Below are 20,692 nucleotides of genomic sequence, written 5' to 3' on the forward strand. Positions count from 1 at the left end.
CGTGCAAAAACCCCTTATATGGGAAGGTTGTCGTGGGTATCAAGGTGGGAATCTTGCAACTTGACTATCCCACTACCTCATTAACAGAGCATATACTTTGTTCCTGGCCCGCTGGGGATCGAATCAGGTCTTCGGCAGAGCCATACTCTTACCATCTGACCTGAAAGACCACTCACCATACAAACTAATCGGCTTCGTTAAGAATCTGGGTTTGTTTGGCCGACTGAGAATAGGTATGAGCCACAATAAATAAACCCTTACGGGTCGTGGTGGAGGGTCGAATAGACCCACTCACTTTGGACCTACCTACCCTACCTACCTACTTTTACAATGGAGAACGAATTGCCATTCTTAGACGTATTGGTGAAGACGATCGATACTAAATGAGAAACATATGTATACCGAAAACCCACTCACACGGGACGGTATCTGAACCAGTAATCCAACCACCATCAATCGACTTCGAGAGGAATCATCAAGACTCTAGTAGACCGTGCCTTCGGGCTCTGTAATACGAAGGAAGGTCTCGAGAAGGAACTAGGCATCATCAAAAATGATATTCATTTACTTTAAGACTGAAATGAGACACAGGTGTTGTAGTATAGATTATTGAGTCAAATTTGATTGACTCATGTTTGATGAAGCTGTTGAATAGCGAAATTTGTGCAGTTTGAAAAATAGTTTGTGCAAATCTTCACAATACGAAGTTCATTCGCTTGTATTAAAGGCATAAAAACAAATTGGTGGTTCAAACTCTGGGAAACTTCAATAGCAAGTGGACTACGAGAACCTGTAATTCATTTCTGGGAATTAGAGCAAACACATAAAAATAGCTGTTTCACCCTCACACAGGCTTGTCTTTGGAAGCACTCAATGGGATTCATTACTATTAAAATCACCTGTTTTGTCACCTCTTTCGATTTTTCTGGATGTATGGAAATATTTTCCAAATGTATTCTTGAATATTCTACACTTTTGTTGGAGTTGTTTGTCTCCATATCAGGAAGATTAACTGCATTTATGAGGGTATTAAAAAAAACAGTCTAATATCACCCATTCGTGAAATTATGCTTACTTGGTCTGCCTTCAATATACTTCTAGATACAATATTAATATAGAACTAATATTCACCAAGGTTTACAGAGGAGTTGGGTGCGAATTTATCAGGAAGTGACAAGCACGCATAGTATGTGCTCTGCCATTTCATTATCTCCTAAACATAGACTGTCTTCCGACAGTTCACGTGTCTTCACATGATGATTTAGTAATAGTGACCTCAAGTGAACCTATTAGACAACAAAAATCATATCTGATGAAGTTTAACAATAGTTTAGTCACATTCTTAGAATGGGCCAATCCTGGTAGATTTTTCCAGAGGTCTGCAACTGGGAGTCAGTAGCTTCATTACCAGGTACAATTTTTTAAGTATTTTTTGACTATTGGACATTGCTCAGAAAAAGCCACAGATCACTAGGTAGGCTTATATCTCTGCCTGTGTCTGCTACTGCATTCAAGGTAGGTATTATCAATCTGTAAACTAACCGCTAAGTATTTGGTTTTAAGTATATCGAATGTGATTTGAATGGGTTATATTTTTAGGAGTGATTAATTTTTGGGAAAGAAAGTTTTTGGCGTTCTACTACTCCATCTGATACAAAAAAAATGGATGAGAGAATCTTCCAAAGAAAGGAAGGAAGTAATCAATTTGAAAATAAGTAACTATATACAAGGATGTGTAGATCATGCAAAGAAGTAACTTTCAGACACAAACTGAAAGAAAGTCCCCCTGAAACAGCTACTTTCATATAAACATTGAATTACACGAAAGAAAAAAAAAATCTTTCGAAACAAATACTTCTACATGAACACTGAATTATACAGAAGATACTTTTCTCTATTCAGTTTGTATATCGAACATTTGTTGAGGAATAAGAATCAGATATCATTCACATGAGTTCTACTTTGATGAATGGTAATGAATTGTACTCACATGGAACACTGTCACTCTAACTGGTATACACCGTGTTTCGCCTTAAGACACTTGCCCTAAGGCTCTTCAGTACCAAATTGGATAACATTATAGAAAATACACACACTTCATTCATGAATTACGATTTTGAATGTCACGGAATAAGCTTGATCTGCTTATGTCATCGATGACATCGTAATGACTTTCATTAAATTAAATCAAATAGGTGAATGACATAAGCAGATCAAGCTTATTCCGTAATTCATGAATGAAGTGTGTGTATGTTCTATAATGTTATCCAATTTGGTACTGAAGAGCCTTAGGGCAAGTGTCTTAAGGCGAAACACGGTGTATACCAGTTAGAGTGACAGTGTTCCATGTGAGTACAATTCATTACCATTCATCAAAGTAGAACTCATGTGAATGATATCTGATTCTTATTCCTCAACAAATGTTCGATATACAAACTAAATAGAGAAAAGTATATTCTGTATAAATAGAGAAAAGTATATTCTGTATAATTCAGTGTTCATGTAGAAGTATTTGTTTCGAAAGAATTTTTTTTCTTTCGTGTAATTCAATGTTTATATGAAAGTAGCTGTTTCAGGAGGACTTTCTTTCAGTTTGTGTCTGAAAGTTACTTCTTTGCATGATCTACACATCCATGTATATAGTTACTTATTTTCAAATTGATTACTTCCTTCCTTTCTTTTGAAGATTCTCTCATCCATTTTTTTTGTATCAGATGGAGTAGTAGAAAGCCAAAAACTTTCTTTCCCAAAAAATATATCGAATGTGTTTTGCAATTAACTTTTGAGTAATAAAGTTTCATACATTACAAAGGTTTGTTGCGTGAAAATAAAAATCAAAACATATTTCATTAAATTTGCGATATGTCGACATATAAGAAAGATGAACTGATTTATAATACAGACACTAACTTATATTTCATGTTGTTTGCCCACGTACTAATCGATTGTTACCTTCTCCTCCACCCCGATGGAAAATTACCATAAAATCAAAACATCCATAAGCGTGGAAAAAAAGTCGTGGCAATAAACAATTCATTCTCGAGTATACATAAAACGAATCAGGAGAAGACATTTGGTATCATTATGACATTCGGTGATGATAAAATAAGACTGCCACCTCACTTTTCACATAGCCTGGTTGCAAGATAAAATCTGGGCAAAAGGCGGCACCAAAAGACGCCATAAAACTGTAAATGACCGTTTTGTGGTTATTTTACTAAGTACGGTGTCATCCGCAGCCCTATTGCGTCCGTCATTCGGTGTCTGGCGCTGACGGTTCCTGCTCTTTGCAATCCTGACACTCAGTGGCGTTCTGAAGGGGTGGCGGGTACTACTTCAACAAAAACTTGAGCAGATTTTCTAAGTATGGTGATCGAACATTGAAAAATATTGAAAAATAGATGAAAATGTTATGTAATACAATACATTTCTAAGTATGATGATCGAACATTGAAAAATATTGAAAAATAGATGAAAATGTCATGTAATACAAATAGTTTTAGAATTCCAATTTTTTTTAGTTTAATACATCATGTTCTTGAAGAAGGTGAATGAGATTATATATGTTTAGACTTTTGATGAAATATGTACGAGAGGAGATTATTGGAAAAATTATTTACTTTCCTTTATGAATATTATTGAGTAATATTGTTTATCCAACAATCAATTCTATAACTCCACAATACACACGAATTCGATTGTAAAATATAGTTAGTCAATTGAAATTACGATCTCAGATGCTCGATAAAGTTATGATAAATTGTGAGTCTCGAATTGTGTTCTACAAATGGAAAACGTTTTCATTGTCGATTCGTCAAAAAATGTACTTACTGAAAAAGTACTGCATCGCCTCGAAAAAAATTACTATTGAGGTCAATATCTCGATTGCTTTTTCTGGTTGGATCAAAATAACCTACTGAATTAATTTCTTCATGTAAATTGGAAGTAGATCATGAGTTATTTTAACTTTGTATTCCCTTGTATTGTTGGTTTCCCATTGAAGAAATATTGTTTTTCAAATAAAATGTTTGAGAGGATGCAAAACTTTTCTTAAATAGTAGCAATTTCTGAAAAATCGATATTAAAAAATGTTTTCCATTTCTCGGGAACAAATTGAGACATATTTATACACAAAAGTGAATGGAAGTTTTTTTGAAACCTCATTATTAGCGATCAAAAACAAAGTCTTTATAGCCTTATCATTTGAAAAGGCTACTAAACAAGAAAATATAATCTGAGTAAGTAAATACTAGTGATCATATGAAATTGACCTTTTTTATTTGTTATTGGTCAATACTGAGGGACCTCATGATATTCTAGCATTCATCATTGAAGATTGTGCCTCAGCTCTGGTTGAACTATTAACCAGTCTAATAAATATATGTCTGAAAACATCAACTGCATCAATATGGAAAATGTGGAAAGTCTGCCCAATTTTCACAAAAGGAGATAAAAGTGAGATAAAAAATTACAGACCAATTTCTATCGTATGCAACTTTTGTAAAGTGTTTGAGATGCTTTTCGAGAAGACAATCTACTGTCATGTTAGCAACATTTTTAGCCCCATTCAACATGGTTTCATGAAAGGACGTTCAACCACCACCCATCTTGTAACAATCACTCAATGTATTGCGAAGGGTATTGATTGTCAGTCTCAGACTGATGTCATCTACACTGATTTTTCTAAAGCGTTCGACAGACTTGACCATAGTATCTTGCGCAACAAGCTTTCGGCTTTTGGGTTATCCAATGACTCAATTACTCTTTTCGAATCGTATTTTCACTACCGTAAGCAGTATGTCCAACTCAATGGCCTCAAGTATGTTGAATATGTAGCCACATCTGGTGTACCACAAGGGTCAAACCTAGGACCCCTACTGTTCAATATGTTCATCAATGATATCGGAGCTGAGATTGATGTCAATTTCCTTTTATACGCAGATGACTTGAAACTCTATCACAATATAACATGTTCTAATGATTGCGAACGTCTCGCCCTGAATTAGGAATCACACGTTGAAAGGTAAGACCTCGTTATTCCTTAGTTCGCACAAGTTTCTCAATTTCTGAGAGTTGTCGTTCGTATGGGGGCGACAGGTGATTAAAGGAAAAACATATTTCAAACAGATTTTAAATACAAAAGACTTCAACATTGAAATTACTTTATTTCACTTTTGTTCGATCTAGGCTGGAATATGCATCTGTCGTGTGGAGTCCCTACTATCAGGTTCATATAAATCATCTAGAAGCCCTACAGAGGCGCTTCCTAAAATATATGTTTCTTAAACTTGAAGGCGCGTATCCTACTGTAGCAATACTCTATTATGAATTGCTTGAAACTCACAATTTTTGTAGTCTCGAGGTAAGGCGTAAATATTATTCATTTTTTTTTATTCAAGGTCATAAACAATATCATCACCGGCTCTGTAACATATGTTGAATTTTTGGGTTCCTAGACGGTAATCTAGGAATAGGGTCACATTGTGTCTCAACACTCCGCGAACAAATATAATGAAAAAATCCCCAATTTATATAATGTGCGATACTTCTTATTCTATTAGATATATTCAACTGCCAGATTATACAAATCGAAAGACATTTTTGATTAATTTTTTATATAGATTCACAAATTATATTATGTAAGTACATATTCGTAAATGACACTGTTACTCCTTATTCTGTGATTAGGTTCATCCTGTAGAATAGTGTATGAAATAGAAATAGAAATTTTTCAACACTTACAATTTCCAAAGACCTGATTTGTATACAAACGTCTTCTATGCATGATCTACACATTTCTGCAAAGAGTTCAGAGTAATGTCTTTCTTCCTTTCATTGGAAGTTTGACTCGCTTCAACTTTCCTTTTGGGTGGATCTGAGAGTCTCAAGAGTTTTGGTGGATCATTTTTCATATTGAATCTTGAACAGCTATATCTCATTTGGATTCAATCATGTTGCTGGTGAATAGACAATACAAAAAGGAGGTGATTTAACTTTTCAATGTTTATTTGATATTCATCACTTTATGAAGGATAAATCAGTGATCTGAATTCATTAGTCAGCTAACTGAAAGAAGACAATGAAAATAAGGATATTATTTCTCTAAAATAAATGCCGTTATCCAAAGATAATATTTCAACGATAAGGTCACAAATTGATTGAAGAGTTTAACGGGGATATATTTGTTCAAAAATTATTTTCGAAGAAGACATTTTGACGTTAGGGAATATAACTGAAATCAACGACAGGACACAGGCAATCAATACTTTTGATTATGGTATCACCAAAGAGAGCAAAAAAAATATCGCAGATCTATGAGGAATATATTAGGAATAAAGGACAGAGATAAACTGAATGTCCACAAGTTTTACCAATAGGAAACGCCTTTAATCTCAGTAATTTGGTGAGAAACGATATCAAACTTCCGATCGCCCCTGTAAAATACTTGCTGAATTCCTCTGAATTCTTTATTTTAACGACATGGCAGTGTAGTGCACACACACACTTGAGTGGGATGTTTCTCTTCTTGCGGTTCAAAAGAGAGGAAGATTTACAACCACGCTAGATTTGTGTGAAATATAGTAGCAATGTATTTTATTGTACCATAAACTGGTAGTTAAATTTTATGACTGTCAATAATCTGCTGTCACTTCATACTAAAACCGGCAGTGTTTTCGTCGTTCATAAAAACTGCGGTTGTTCGTTTGAGTTATTCCGGATAGAATGGAAATTATATTGACTAATGATGGTTTTTCAATATTAGTTTGTTCAGAATAAACTTGGGAAACGCATCGGAAATATAATTTTAATAAATTGCCGACATTCTTTTGTATAGATTTATATAAACAACGAATTAACAGTTTTTTTATTGTTTTCAGGTAACAATTCAACTACGGATTGGTGAGTAATTTTTTCACATTAATTCCGGAAATACAAATGAATGAATTATGGACTTTTCCATATGGCCAATTTTTCGTGGTACTACCTAGGTACTCATAATTTTTGCATATATTTAATAGTTACTCTTGTATCTCATGGCCTGCTGTTAGTGCTGATTCTCTTTTCAGCTCAGTATGAATTTGAATTTCACGTGAAAGTCTTTGTTCAGTTTTCATCCAATATAATCTTGATATGTGCTTAAGTTTGTTCAGCAATTTTTCTATTCATCAAATTCTTCTTACGTTAGAAATAAAATAATATAATACTATATATTATACAAAATAGTTTATGTTCTCCTAGGTAATTTGGATTTTAGGAATTTATAGGTCATGGAGTATAATACGTTAACGTATCAGATTCAACGTTGACAATGTATGATGTATTATGCAAGTGCATACAAGGGACAGGTAAGAACTAGTTAGAATACGAGTAGTTCAGTACATATGATTTTCGAATCGAATCTGTAAAATTGTCACGTGATAACTAACACAAGAGATTTTATAAAAAATTTAAGAAGTCTAGTTTACGTCACGAGATTTCTAGGATTTGCTTATCAAAATGATTCAAAATACTTTGAAAGGAACTTTGTAGTAGGTAACGTTTTATTGCTGTTCATAGTTGACATCACATTGTAGTCTGTCCATTTTCATAATTTGGACGGTGGTACTAACATAATCTATTACTGAAAAGGAGAATAAGTTTTTAGATTCATTCATAAATATCATTATTTCTGTTTCAGTTTCTCTTTGTTTCAGTTTCAATTCTAATCACACTATAAAAATGGATTTTAGTATGATTTTGTCATATGATTATACCGTTCGAATCTTGAATATCAAAATTGTGTATGAAAAAATTATTTCTCATTAGAGAAAAAGTATATAGGTAATAAGTTATGAGAGTGAAATACTTGAAATTTCCTTCCAAGTTAGTTCTTGAAGCACACAATTTTCTGCTAAATCCATTCGATCCATATTCTATACCTTTCGTTAAAAACAAACGTTCAACATTTACTACGTCTGTCGCATTTTTATTGAATAATTTAAATACTATCCGCTACTTTTTCAAAATATAAAGTTATTGAGGTTGAATTTACTGAAAGAATTTCTCAGTGACCACTATAAAATGGCTGGGAATTGTCATTGACTATCTGTAATTTGATTAGTAGATACATAGATTACTTTATGAAAAAATCTGTAATTTAATTAGTACATAGACTACTTTATGAAAAAACTGAGGCGAAAAATTCATAAATTGAGATGCTTACAAAATATTTTGACGTTCCGTCTCCCAAAAACATTTGTTAGGTAATTGTGCAATGCTTTCATATCAGAAGATAACCAGAAACAACCAACCTCTACCAGAAATGATAATTCCCTTAGTATACCGGAAACACAAAAAACCATCGGACAGTTGATGCCAAAAACAACTTTCCATGATAGAAAAACTCAAGAAGTTATCTCTGAAAGGTAACGAAGATGCTAACTCGCTTTCAAAAGAGCATGCTGCAAGATGTTTCATTGGACCAGAATCTGTCATTGGCAAAGTTTAGGACTGTCAAACAAACACTGATTGATTGGCCCATTCTGAGGCCAAGGTCATAATTCGACGTAGTCTAACAAGCTACTGTCGCCTGAATCATCAGTTTTAGAGAATTGCACTGTCCGAAGACAATGCTTGCCGCCTCATGTTTTCACAATTTGTCAGAGTTTCACTCTTGCCATCTACCTGAAAGTATTCTAACCTAATGAGCTCTTCATTAGGAAGCTGGATTCATCTGACCGAGTTTAAATAGTTGTGAGCCACAATAAACCCTTCCGGGTTGCAGTGGAGGATTGACTATACCCACTTAGTTTGAACTTACCTATCTTGGTCCCGAAAAAATATCATTTCTGATTCTACGAAATATATTGACTCCTTTCTGGATAGAACAATGATTTAGAATATCCCATTTATTGACACGTTTCCCTGAAGACATCAGCATTGTTTTACGTTAAACTGTTTGAAGTGTTCGTCATTTCAAAAGTGAAAAATCGTGCATGATGACAGATGAAATGAAAATGTGTCATTTATTCCATTTTGTGGTTAGAAATAGGTAATCATAAGTTACTGAGTGATTACTTGTCAAAAAGTGTTCATCTACGAGTGGATCCTATTTATATACTTATGTAATCGTTTAGAAATTTGCCGCAAATAAATTTTCAATGTTGTTATTATTATCATTCACTATTGTAATGCAGAAATGCAACTATGCAACTTCACATTACAATTTTTAAAACAAAAATTTTAAAATATCATGGGATTTCTCTATATTTATAAGTAATCCTTGATGTTCCTTTTATTGATATGTATCTGGAATAATCGTGTCATCATGAGTCTCTTGAATTTGAATGAAGACGGCCTTAAATAAAACTGAATCCAACTGTGTTTACGAACGTGTTGCTTTTTAAATCTAAACAAGGGAGGTTCAATACATGAATTATCATTCAAATGTACGGGGAAATTCAGAATGAATTCAAAGTATTCGTATAGTTTCAAATTACCTATATATCTCCGATAGCAGTAAAAATTTGTAAACGTTTCCATTTTATGAATGATGAGCGTATACTTAATGACTAGTGTCGCATGTTCAATTGCTCTTCTACCTCTTGGATTTCTGTGAATATGTTTCATTTGTAAGTGAATTGGGCGAGTAATTTAACTAATTCATAAATTTGGCTGTTCTGGATATGATTCGTAAATATTGTTCGAGAAAATTCAGAATAATCGAAAAAGTTCTTGAGTAAACAAGGTTAAAACTGTCTACACCAAAAACTACAACCAATAAAGAAAACAGTTGTAAGAGATCACAGAGGTGAGAATTATTTGTTCAATTTTGAATGTTTTGTGGTTACAATAATTATTTCTTCGAACTTAAAAAAAATAATGAATATTTGAAAATTCTCATTGCAAAGAGTTTGATGAATCTCTGAATATTTTCATATTGATAAAATCACCTAGAACCTTTTTCAAAAATATGTACGGTGCGCCGATGTCGGCCATGGTCTTCCAATTCTGAGAAGATTCAAAACTTGATCCTTCCCAGCACAGATGGCACTGTCGTGTCGTCGTGGCCAATTTTGCAGCTCAATTTTCCATTTTGATAACTGAAATTTCGTCTGCATACGGACTACACTCGATTTCGAGTGGTACGACATGCATTTTATCGACAAAATAATCGAAATGATCCCTTAATGACGAGCTCTCGATCCCAAAGTAGAATGGGATGTCGAAATGCGTGTCTATTCTAGTGTCGTGGCCAGTGTTGCCAACAGAATGAGGTGGTTTTGTGCGGGGTTGACGTTAAAAAATTCGCAAAATCTAGTCGACTAGCGCGAAGTATTTATTGATGGAATAGTGAATCCATAATTGAATCATGATTTCGAAAACGCCCTTCAGCAGAAAATCTTTCGAAATAAGTACTGTTCGAAGTTACAAAAATAAACAATATCTGTTGGGTACGACAAAAGAATGCATAGGTATGTGTCATCGATTTATGCATCAGATATTAGCTCATAAAATAGCACATACTAATGAAAATGAAATGTTTTGAACCTAACCTTTTAATGAAAAATTGCTTTCATTTTTGAAATATACTGATAGTGAAATGCCCCCGTTTTCAACTCCAGTATCGGACAGTCAGACCCAATTTACCATTTAAAAGTTACTTACTGTGAAATTTGAGCTCATGGGTTGTGAAAACAACTATTTGTCTAGTATCAAAGAATTGCAACCGTGAAAACTTATCAATATACAACATGTAAACAATGAAAACTGCTGAACGGTTTGAAAATCAGGAATATTGCGACTCATGTATGTTGAGCTATCTCTCTTCAGAGTACTGGGTACAAGCTGTCATCCAAGAAAAAGCTGTCACTGACTTTACGTAATCGCTAACTGTTTAGTCTTCGTTTTGAGCTTGTAGAAAAAAAAATGCAATGAAAATTAGGTGTTTTATCGCCTGTATTGTTGAAGGCTCAACTGCATTTTTATCGCTCCAAATGTAAATCAAATGATCAAGGGGTGTGATTTCAGGTTTATCAGCCGTGGCCCAAAAACTTGCAGACCACAGATACCCAATCCCAAAACAGCAAAAAATCAGTTGGATTAAATGATGTTTTGTTCTATTTTTTGTCTTTGTTACTTTCATAGAGAGGTTATTTTCTCGTGAAAAGTGAAATTGCATATATCGATCGGTAATTGGTACAGAGAACATGAAAGAGCAGAATACATTAAACAGTGATTAGTATTAGGCCCTAGGCACTTTGGGGTGAAGCCGGTTATCTGCAAAATGTAAATAATGCAGAAAATTGGCAAAAATCAACAAAGATACCTACTGAAAAGACGCAGATTTCGCGTATTTTGCCCCTTGCTGGCAACACCGGCGGTATGGGCCGTCGACTTGCGTGTCTATCCGAGAGTGCCGTGGTCGAGGGCCGGCATGTATTGAGCGCCGCGTGCCGAACTCCTTTCCCCATTGGCCCGAGCAGCACCTGCTCCGGATTGGCATGTCGGTGGTGGGGCGCCATTACTCTCTAGTACCGTGAATGAGGCATAGAGGGCTATAGACTGAACATACATGGGTCATAAAGGATTCGAAGAAGTAGAGGAGAAGGACGCGTAAGAAATACTCCGCAACATTACCGAAAGTGGCCGGTGGCAGTAATCGTAAACCTTGTGCGGTGCAATTGGACTATGGTAAAGAGTGCGCGACGGTTAAGTGACGGGGACCAGCAATGAGTTCCAAATTGATCTTCGATAGCATGCTACCCAAGTACCACCAGCAATTCCACCATCAACAATTGTTTCCAAGTCCCGTCAGCACAGCCTCGATCGAAGCCAGCCTCGCATCCGTCGTCAACTACAGCTCCTCCGGCTCCCCCAGTGGATCTTCTCCTCAGCACTCGAGCAGCAGCGCGTCCTCCACGTCGCCCGCCTCCAGGATGTACCCCTACGTATCTGCGGCAACCGCAGCAGCCCATCACCATCATCAGCAGCAAGCCGTAGCTGCGGCAGCTTTCGGAGCCGCCGCCGCTTCAGGGGGCATGGTTGCCGGAGGATTTCCGTCGAGCGCCAGCACTGCAGCCTTAGCCGCCGCCGCAGCAGTAGACGCCGCCGCCGACAAGTCCTGCAGATACACAGCGGGCCTCACCGGAAACGTGGCTCCTTCCGACTCCATGGTCAATTACACTTTGGGGCACCATCACCAGAATGGGGCAGCCGTTTCGGCGGCTGCAAGCTCGGTGAGTGCCGCGTCGGCTTCCATGGCGGCGGCGGCGCAATTTTACCATCAGGCAGCCAGTGCTGTCGTGGATCCGTTGAATTCCTGCTCACAGAATACTGCTCCCGGCGGACAACCAATTCCAGATATTCCCAGATATCCCTGGATGTCGATCACAGGTGAGATACGCTCTTCAATCATTAATTAGTATTTTTGTGGGCCATTACATATCAGATCGACGTTGAGTAGTTGTTTATTGCCCATTAACAACAATTCATTATATGTTTATGGTCTTGTTATTGTTTAGATCACAAAACAGCCACACATAGAACGGTAACGGCAATGTTGACGACAGAACCACTTTTCTCAGCGCCTCCAGTGTTTGGCAGCCGAACCTAAGAGATATAGCGCGAAATTCAAATAGTGGCTGTTCGCATTTTACTTTTTTGTTGAAACTTTTCCTAGAGATCAATTACCCTAACACCAAACTGATATTTTTGCACTCGACGCGCGTTTCGCTAACAAGGTTAGCATCTTCAGAAGAAGAAAATTGATACAGTATCAATTTTCTTCTCCTGAAGATGCTAACCTTGATAGCAAAACGCGCGTCGAGTGCAAAAATATCAGTTTGGTGTTAGGGAGATTGATCTCTAGGAAAAGTTTCAACTGTTACACCACAGGTTCCAATCTCATCATTTATTGTTATTGTTGCTTCACTACCGGTCAGGTTTTGATTCCACAGAAATCATCTGGGAAAAACCTTGACCAATCAAAAATATCAACAAGTGAAGCAACAATAAATATGTGAACTGAATTACCTCAAATTATGATCAACCATATTTATTTTCAGTTAAATTTGTGTAAATGTGGTAGGTAATGAAACTATATGAACTCAGTTCAAAATTTATTGGAAATACGTAAACCTCAACTTACACTAATGTTTTTTCAATGAACGATTCTTTTTCTTCAAAAATTTTTCATGAGCAGACAATATAATTGGATCAATGAAATTGCTGTTTGTCTGGGTGTTCAAAAACCTAATGAATTTTTTATCTCTTCCCCTAGTAACCAAATTGACTTTTCTACACCAAAAATACAAACAGCATCTAACAATCAGATGACACAGTTTTGAATCATTGTCAGAATGATCTGGACAGTTGACTGGGTTAAAGGATAGTTGCTCTAGTATTATTTTCCTCAAAATTTGTGAAATATTTGTAAAATTACACAAACGCTTATTCTATTCCTTGTTGGTGTCCGGAAATGACTTTCTTGCTCTTGCTCAAAAGTGGAAGTTGATGGCTGGTTTATATAGCTATTATCACAGCTTCCATGACCTGAAAAATTACATGAATATATAATTTCTCTTTCATTCTTTCATATATTGTGTAAAATTAACAAATTGGTGTGTATGATGAACATTCCAAGATTTTTCTATTCATACCTTGGGTAACACTGATAATTTCATTTCTGGAAGGTGTACCAAAACAAATTTCTTGCTCAGGTATGGAAGTGGAGGGCTGACACATGTCCTCAAATTGTTCTTGGCCTATAAAATGAAATTGCAGCATTTGTATGGATTTTTTCTATAAACTACATATATTTTGGAACTACAGTTTTACAATAATTCTTACCTGCCACAGAAGACCTACTCATTCTTGCCATACCTCTTGGTTCTTCGATAGTTTCTGAAAACATATAGAACACTATTATTCAACCACATGATAACATCTCTATTTTTCTGCAAATTCATATAGCAATACTTATGGTGCACTCGATAAGTGGTTAATCAAATTGTTGTTTAATAATGAGAATATGATGAATAAGATATATAAACTAGAATTGCAAGATATCGAAAGGAGTAAGGATTATGCTTACTTACCAGGAAGAAATAAAACAGGTACAGCATGTCGTTTTAAACCTCTTCTGCTAGTAATTTTATCTTAAACAGCGAAATGTCTGTCACAAACTCGTGAGTTACAATAAATTGTCTCATGGGGTACTTTGAAGAGTTCTTTATTGTTTATATTCTTGAGCCAAACATCGAAAACAGCGGGGTCATCTTTGGGAAACCGATGTTGACTACTCTTCCTATCCTCACAAGAAGGAAACGCAGCACTTTTTTCGATATCGTTTATGTTCGGAAGTACTCATTACGATAAATAAAAATATGAAACTGACAGTACACAAGCAAAAACACAATTTGAAAAGGAAAACAGTCCCAAACCATATTTATACATTATTATCACAACAAAACTAACGGACGTCCTACCTAATTTAAGTTCATTCTTCTTCTGTAAACAGTAATTTGAATCATGCGCGCGCAGAAGGCACGTGATTCATTACAGAAAACTGGAGAAAACCCCGATAGTGTCGCCATCCCTGGTTTGGCAGCCGCGTAACATATAACCAAGTGTTCCCATTTAACTTACATTTCTATGTGTGGCTGTTTTGTGGTTTAGATAAGAAGCAGTAATTGTCATTAACTATTGTTTGTTATTCTAGATGCAAATTATTGAGTGACTCTCTGTGACTCATTTTGATAGAATAAATGTTCATGGCGCATGCGCCACTAAATTTTTTAAGCATGACATGATCATGTGCCTCAGTATTTTCAATCTCTTTGATCAGCTTTCTGTAATCATCAATCAAATTGTGCTTTGGTTCAAATAGCATACCTATATTAATTTTTCCTTCATAAATTACAATAGCTATGTAGCTACTGCACAGATTTACAATAGATATAGTTATTAAAGATAGGACTGTTGTTGATCCCTTCGAAATTTTGCCGCCACAGAGCAAATGTATCATGGACACTGTTTGCATGCCAAGTAACTAATCGTCTAGCTTATTCGAATGCGTCGTTTTTACAAATTCACCATTTTTACGATTGAATAATCGATGAATGGCGTTTTTCCGACACACTCAACAATTAACTTGTACCAGCAATAAAACAGTTTTATGGTTCCTAAAAAGGACACCTTCCTAGTGCTTCCGTCGGCAAGCGAGGGTTCCTTCTAGTTTCTGTGTCACTAGTTTTATCATTCCAAATACAGTCATAAACATTCGTTTAATGGCTATTTAGTGGGTCATAACAATAAAGGCGGTTGTTAAAGTGCAATCTTCAATAAGATTGTTTTATTTTTGATGTGGTGAATGATGAATTTATTTCACTTGGTTGGAACAAATTGGAATAAGAGCTCATAGTATAACCAATACTGGCACAAAGCTTTGAGTATATGGAATTAAGGAAATCAAAAATAATATTGATTGAAGTTGTGAATGGAGGATAACTTATATATGTATGAATATATATATAACCGGAGATAACAACGCGGGATTTAGGGGAAATCGATTGATGGTACAGAATGAGACATTCAAGAAATATAAAGTGGAGTAAATGAAGTGATTTCATTTGAACGGTCGTGAACTGAAACTATTTCAAAAGTTATCTCATCAGTAGGTATTGTCGAAACTTCAACCGTAAATAATAAGCTAGGCTAAGATATCCTGTACCGAATTAGTTGTCTTCCAAAGGAATACAATGATTTATTTTTCATCTACAACACAAGCAGTAAATGTTTTTACCTTCAACATTGCAAAGATATTTCATATAATTTTCGCAACCTATTCGAATCCTCGATTTGGAGTTTCCAAGACAAAAAATCAATTCTGTTAATTCCTCATAATTCCAAATGACTAGTCACTATTATCTATCACTATTAGTGTTCCAATCAAAGTTCTGTGGGTTCTCCTTTGAAATGGTCTCGACAAATAAGCAAATGAATCTTTCGTGTTTGGCGCTTTCCCAAATCAGATCCCGGAATTAGTAAAGCACTAATAAAACAAGCAGTTGTATTTTCAAGTTCTGTAATAATACGTTTCTGTTGTTCAGAATGTTGTCGGTGTAGGTATCTTCTTACCTCTATTTTCTAGGAAATTTCTGTTCAAACATGCGTATAAACACATAAAGTAAATTATTACTCAACGTGAATACATACGTGACTGTCCCTATAAAATTTCGGATTATTCATACTGGAAGTAAATGTATGCAGTGGTTCCAGGAAAAATTAAATTACAACAAACTTATGTTTTAACGTTCTAGAGACGAATTTGTTTCAAAACATTTGAGATAACGGAGAATTTGTTTCTAATAGTTTCAAAAAACACGTGTAATTTTTAGAAGTTTGTAAAAATAATAAAAAATATGGGAAGTTACAAGATTTATATTCTATATACTTATATTTTGATCGAGTTTTATAGAGAATTTTTTTCATTTCAGCTTGACGTGAATAATGCGTCATCTATATATCTATATGAATCTAAAATACTAATAGTATTTTCAGAGAAATAAAAAAAAGAAAAATATTGGATTGGCACAACTTTGCCTATTAGCTTTAATATGTTTGGATCTAAAACCCCAATGGGCATGCGCAGCTTAATACTTTTCAATACAACATGAAACTGTTTTGTCAGGTTGTTTTTTATAAGACAACTGAAATTGTCATTCATTTCCTGGACCTTCTGAACGGTAGAAAAATCATCAATTTTAATTTTTATAGAATTGTTGAATGACAACAAGCCTTTTTTATACGAGGTTGGGTGATATTGGCATACTTTTACTACAATTAAAATAAAAATATTTATGAAGAGTTTGAATTATTTACTCACGTTTATGCATTACAAATAATAAAATGTTTTTTGTTTTTTGATTGATCTCAGATATTTTTATCCGTCGCATCGGATCATATAAGAAAACTTTTTGAGATATTGAAAAATATGTTTAGGCTACCAAAAACGGTACCGTAGTTCTACACCGTAAATTCGATTAATCTAAAATTATGATTATTAACTTGTTACGTTTATTTCAGCGGTACCTAATATTTCATTCAAAATTGAAAAAAGGAGCCAAATCAAGTCAACTACCTAGTTTCTCAGTCGAGCAAGAAGTTCCTTTTTTCACTTCCTTTTCTATTTTTTTAATAGAATTGACTTGAGAGATTCCATCTTTCCATCCATTGTATATCTCCAGTTAATTGGGACAGACGACAGTTAAGTCGAATTGATTAATCGTAATAAACGTGTCCAATAAATGATTATAGAACTTGTTATTCAACCTCATTATCAATTGAAACCGGATTAGTAACTGAAAGTATTTTTATAGGGGCGCACAATTTGAACGACAAATCCAAGCTGATGGTACGGAGTTTATTCTTTGTGGATGTATCCGGAAAGAAAAAAAACCTCTTGCTCTTGTCTTTTAAAATGTATCTTCAATAATGAATTCCTATGAACTTTTCCTATTTAAAATGTCTTAAAATTTTCACAACATTCATCATTCACAAAAAAAATCCAAAGGTGTCAAATCTGGGTGGAACGGTGGATGCAAATTGATGTTTTGAACATTCAAGTATTCATCATCCGAACTGATGAATACGAGTTGGAAATTTGCTGTTCGGTCTATATGGAGGAGAGAGAGACAAAGGACACTGGACGAAAAAAAAAATGAGCTGTGGAGCCAAAAGGAATCATCGTGTGTCAGACTCCAAATTGAACCTTTGTAAATTGCTTTGGAAACCCAAAAACTGTTGAGTGTTCCCCAAATAGATGTTTCGTCAACTCACACTATCAATCCCTCGCACATATCAATAATAATTCATTCAATTTTGTGAAGGAAATATAACTATAAACGTAGATATTCAATATGGAAAATTTAGCATAACCTTTACTACCAATGAATTGGTTATTAATTAAGTTCAATAACAGTCCTATCAGTTCATTCGTAACATTATTTGAAATTGTGTTATTTTATTTTTATTATTATTTACTGTAACTTGAACCATTTCCTGTTTTCTTTTGCGATAACCCCTTTTTTGTTTTAGACTGGATGAGTCCCTTTGACCGGGTCGTCTGTGGTGAGTACAATGGTATATATTTTTCATTCATTTTGTTTGTTTTAATGAAATATTTTTATACAGTGTCGCAACACATTGAAAGTTAGTCTTTTTCTATTTGTAATGTGATAATATTACCGAAAAACGAACAGCCCTTACAAAGTTTCAGCAAATACATTCGTTCATATTTGGATTTAGTAAAATCAGTGTAAATTTTCGATAGATTATGCTGCTTTCCTATTCGGGATAAAAACATGTCTCAGATAAAATTTGTAGACAGTAATGAAAGCGATGTTTTAAAAATAACTTTCAATATACAGTGTGCTCAATAAATGTGTAGTTCATCAAACTTTTGTTTTCTTAACAAGTATGTATCCACTCGATTGATTTCCTTCAAAAAGTTGATTTCAGAAATATTCTGTTTTTTTGGGTTTATACCGAGTAGTTCAGAAGTAATGGTGATACTTATGTTACAAAATGAATCCCTTATATATTCTAATATCTCCTCTACTCGATCAGATGAAATGAGAAAATTTTTCAATCAAATATCTTTGATAATAGTGTATTTTCATTCATTCATATTTTCATCAAGAAGCGCTTTTTACATTTAGGGATTATGAAGATTAAGAATCACCTTTTTAATTTTTTTTATGGAACACCCTGTAAGTGGGGCGACATCAGAATAGTTCGTGCCACGCGGTTTTAGACAATGGCCAACTTCTTCTTTTCTATCGAAAATATATCTAATTCTTGAATAACGTATGAAACAGTCTTTAAATCAGAACAATAACGATCTCTTATTCAATGTTGAGAAAATAAGCAATAAAATTAACTGAAACAATTTCATTTCTGAAATTAAATGTTTTAGAGGAAATCAATTATCAAAATATTTGAAGTGTTCTACTTTAAAAACTAAAATTCGATAAACCACAAATTTATTAAACGCCATACATGTATATTGATGGTTATTTTGAAAAATAAGGAATACGACTTTTTACCACTTGCAAACAAGTTTTTTCCACTTGTATACAAGCGCTAGAAAAATAGAAACTTTTTTCATCAGTTCGGACTTCCATTGTCTAATATAATATAAATTGATTTGAAATCCCTGAAAAAATCTGTAAAAAATTAGAAAGAATACTCGAAAAATAACAATTTTATTAAACAAAAAACTGAAATTACAAAGAAATAACATACAAGCAAAAACCAAAAAAATAAAAAATTGAAATATTAATATAAGCTGAAAATTAAAAAAAATTAAAATATTAACAAAAAATGAAAATTAAAAATTAAAAGATTCCCAACCAAGTTACGTCATGATGTTTCGATTGTTAGTATCCACGATGGTCTTCGGATGATAACGTAACATGGTTTGTAATCTTTTAATTTTTAATTTTAATTTTTTGTTAATATTTTCAATTTTTTTATTTTTAAATTTTTAGCTTGTATTAATATTTCTATTTTTTATTTTTTTGGTTGTTGCTTGTATGTTATTCCTTTGTAATTTTGTAATTTCAGTTTTTTGTTTAATAAACTTGTTATTTTTTAGGTTAACCACCTTCAAACAAATCGAAAGTTTTATTTCTCATTTTTCATGATGATCTCTACCACGTGGTAACAACGGCTACTACATCTATCAATTCATTGATGGTTAATCATTTCTCTATAAACTTTTATTTGTGATTTTTTCATCTCATTTAGAAAAGCAGCTATCGTCCACTCATCTCATCTTTCTGATTAGTTGTTCAATTTAAATGTTTCTTGTAAAAAATACTATAGAAATAATCCATGTATACTTCTGTGAATATGATATATTTGACGGCAAATGCATGGTTGATTCAAAATTTTATCGTCAACTGGGCAGTGTTGTCCATGGTTTATTTTTTCAGAAGTAGAAAATATAGTGCGTCCCTAATATGATAAAGGAAGCGCCGAATGGCCACATTATAGTATTACTTTAACCTCAAAATTTAGTATTTCAATTTATAAACAAATGATTGATGAATACACATTTTGTGACACTTTCTTAATAAACACCTAAGATTAGAGAGAACAAATTCCGAACTGGTAGGCTTCGGTCGAATGTAGTACCTACCGAACGTTTCGTATGCTACTGCGGCAGACACCATCAGTGATATGTGCGTTGACTGCGGGGACCAAGGTTATATTTCGAAGTCAACGCACATACCGCTGATGATAATGTTTGCCGCAGTAGCAGACAAAACATGGCCATCCGGCCATGGCCTACCAGCGCGCATTTCATTCTCTTCAATCGTGATCAAAAACGTTCACATTCATATTCTTTGTGAATATATTTTGTTGCAAAAAACAGCGAGACATGTCAAAGTTTACATTAAGGAAGCAATGATGTGGCAGAAGCATCTTGTTTATTACATTTCTCTACGGAAAGCGGGTTGATATTCTTCATTGTTATCAACCGACATTCTTAATAATTCCATTATTAAGAATGTCGGTTGATAACAATGAAGTTTGCGAGCCTTCAAAGGATTTAGGCTTTGACAGTGTGGCAGGATTGAGGCGGTGCTTGAAAAAAGTCTAACAGGTTAATTTTGGAAGTTATTTCATGATGCATGTTCTGCTA

The 20,692-nt window shown here is 34.4% G+C and overlaps 2 protein-coding genes across 6 annotated transcripts in view; one reads left to right on the forward strand and one right to left on the reverse strand.

Moving 5' to 3' along the window:
• Positions 1-6,918: 6,918 nt before the first annotated feature.
• Abd-A (abdominal-A) overlaps positions 6,919-20,692 on the forward strand; it is a 134,010-nt gene continuing 120,236 nt past the window's right edge. For 2 of the 4 annotated variants that reach the window (XM_074171675.1, XM_074171677.1), the window contains exons 1-2: positions 6,919-12,375; positions 18,079-18,123. In XM_074171675.1, the coding sequence (XP_074027776.1) occupies positions 11,712-12,375; positions 18,079-18,123 (709 nt within the window). In that variant the 5' untranslated portion in view covers positions 6,919-11,711. The remainder of the gene's footprint in view (positions 12,376-18,078; positions 18,124-20,692) is intronic. The other 2 variants (XM_074171676.1, XM_074171678.1) reach the window with 2 other exon arrangements.
• Positions 13,088-14,649, reverse strand: LOC141480932 (uncharacterized). Of its 2 annotated transcripts, XM_074171680.1 has the most exons (4): positions 14,079-14,649; positions 13,831-13,884; positions 13,641-13,745; positions 13,088-13,533 (listed from the first exon to the last, which is right to left on the reverse strand). In XM_074171680.1, exons 2-4 carry the CDS (start codon positions 13,859-13,861, stop codon positions 13,394-13,396), a joined length of 276 nt encoding a protein of 91 aa, XP_074027781.1. In that variant the 5' UTR covers positions 13,862-13,884; positions 14,079-14,649; the 3' UTR covers positions 13,088-13,393. The 2 variants fall into 2 exon arrangements, with proteins under 2 accessions (XP_074027781.1, XP_074027780.1); XM_074171679.1 differs by having other exon boundaries at positions 13,831-14,649.

The sequence above is a fragment of the Leptinotarsa decemlineata genome, unplaced genomic scaffold (genome assembly GCF_025532065.1).
Source record: "Leptinotarsa decemlineata unplaced genomic scaffold, Ldec_3_MD MMD2_tig00000026_RagTag_RagTag, whole genome shotgun sequence".
In the NCBI taxonomy this organism is placed as follows: Eukaryota; Metazoa; Arthropoda; class Insecta; order Coleoptera; family Chrysomelidae; genus Leptinotarsa; species Leptinotarsa decemlineata.

Coding starts and splice junctions, on each gene's coding strand:
- LOC141480932 (XM_074171679.1), bottom strand. CDS start 13,894: ATGTTTTCAGAAACTATCGAAGAACCAAGAGGTATGGCAAGAATGAGT. Junction 13,746..13,830: donor GAGTAGGTCTTCTGTGGCAG/GTAAGAATTATT, acceptor TTCATTTTATAG/GCCAAGAACAATTTGAGGAC. Junction 13,534..13,640: donor AATTATCAGTGTTACCCAAG/GTATGAATAGAA, acceptor GTAATTTTTCAG/GTCATGGAAGCTGTGATAAT.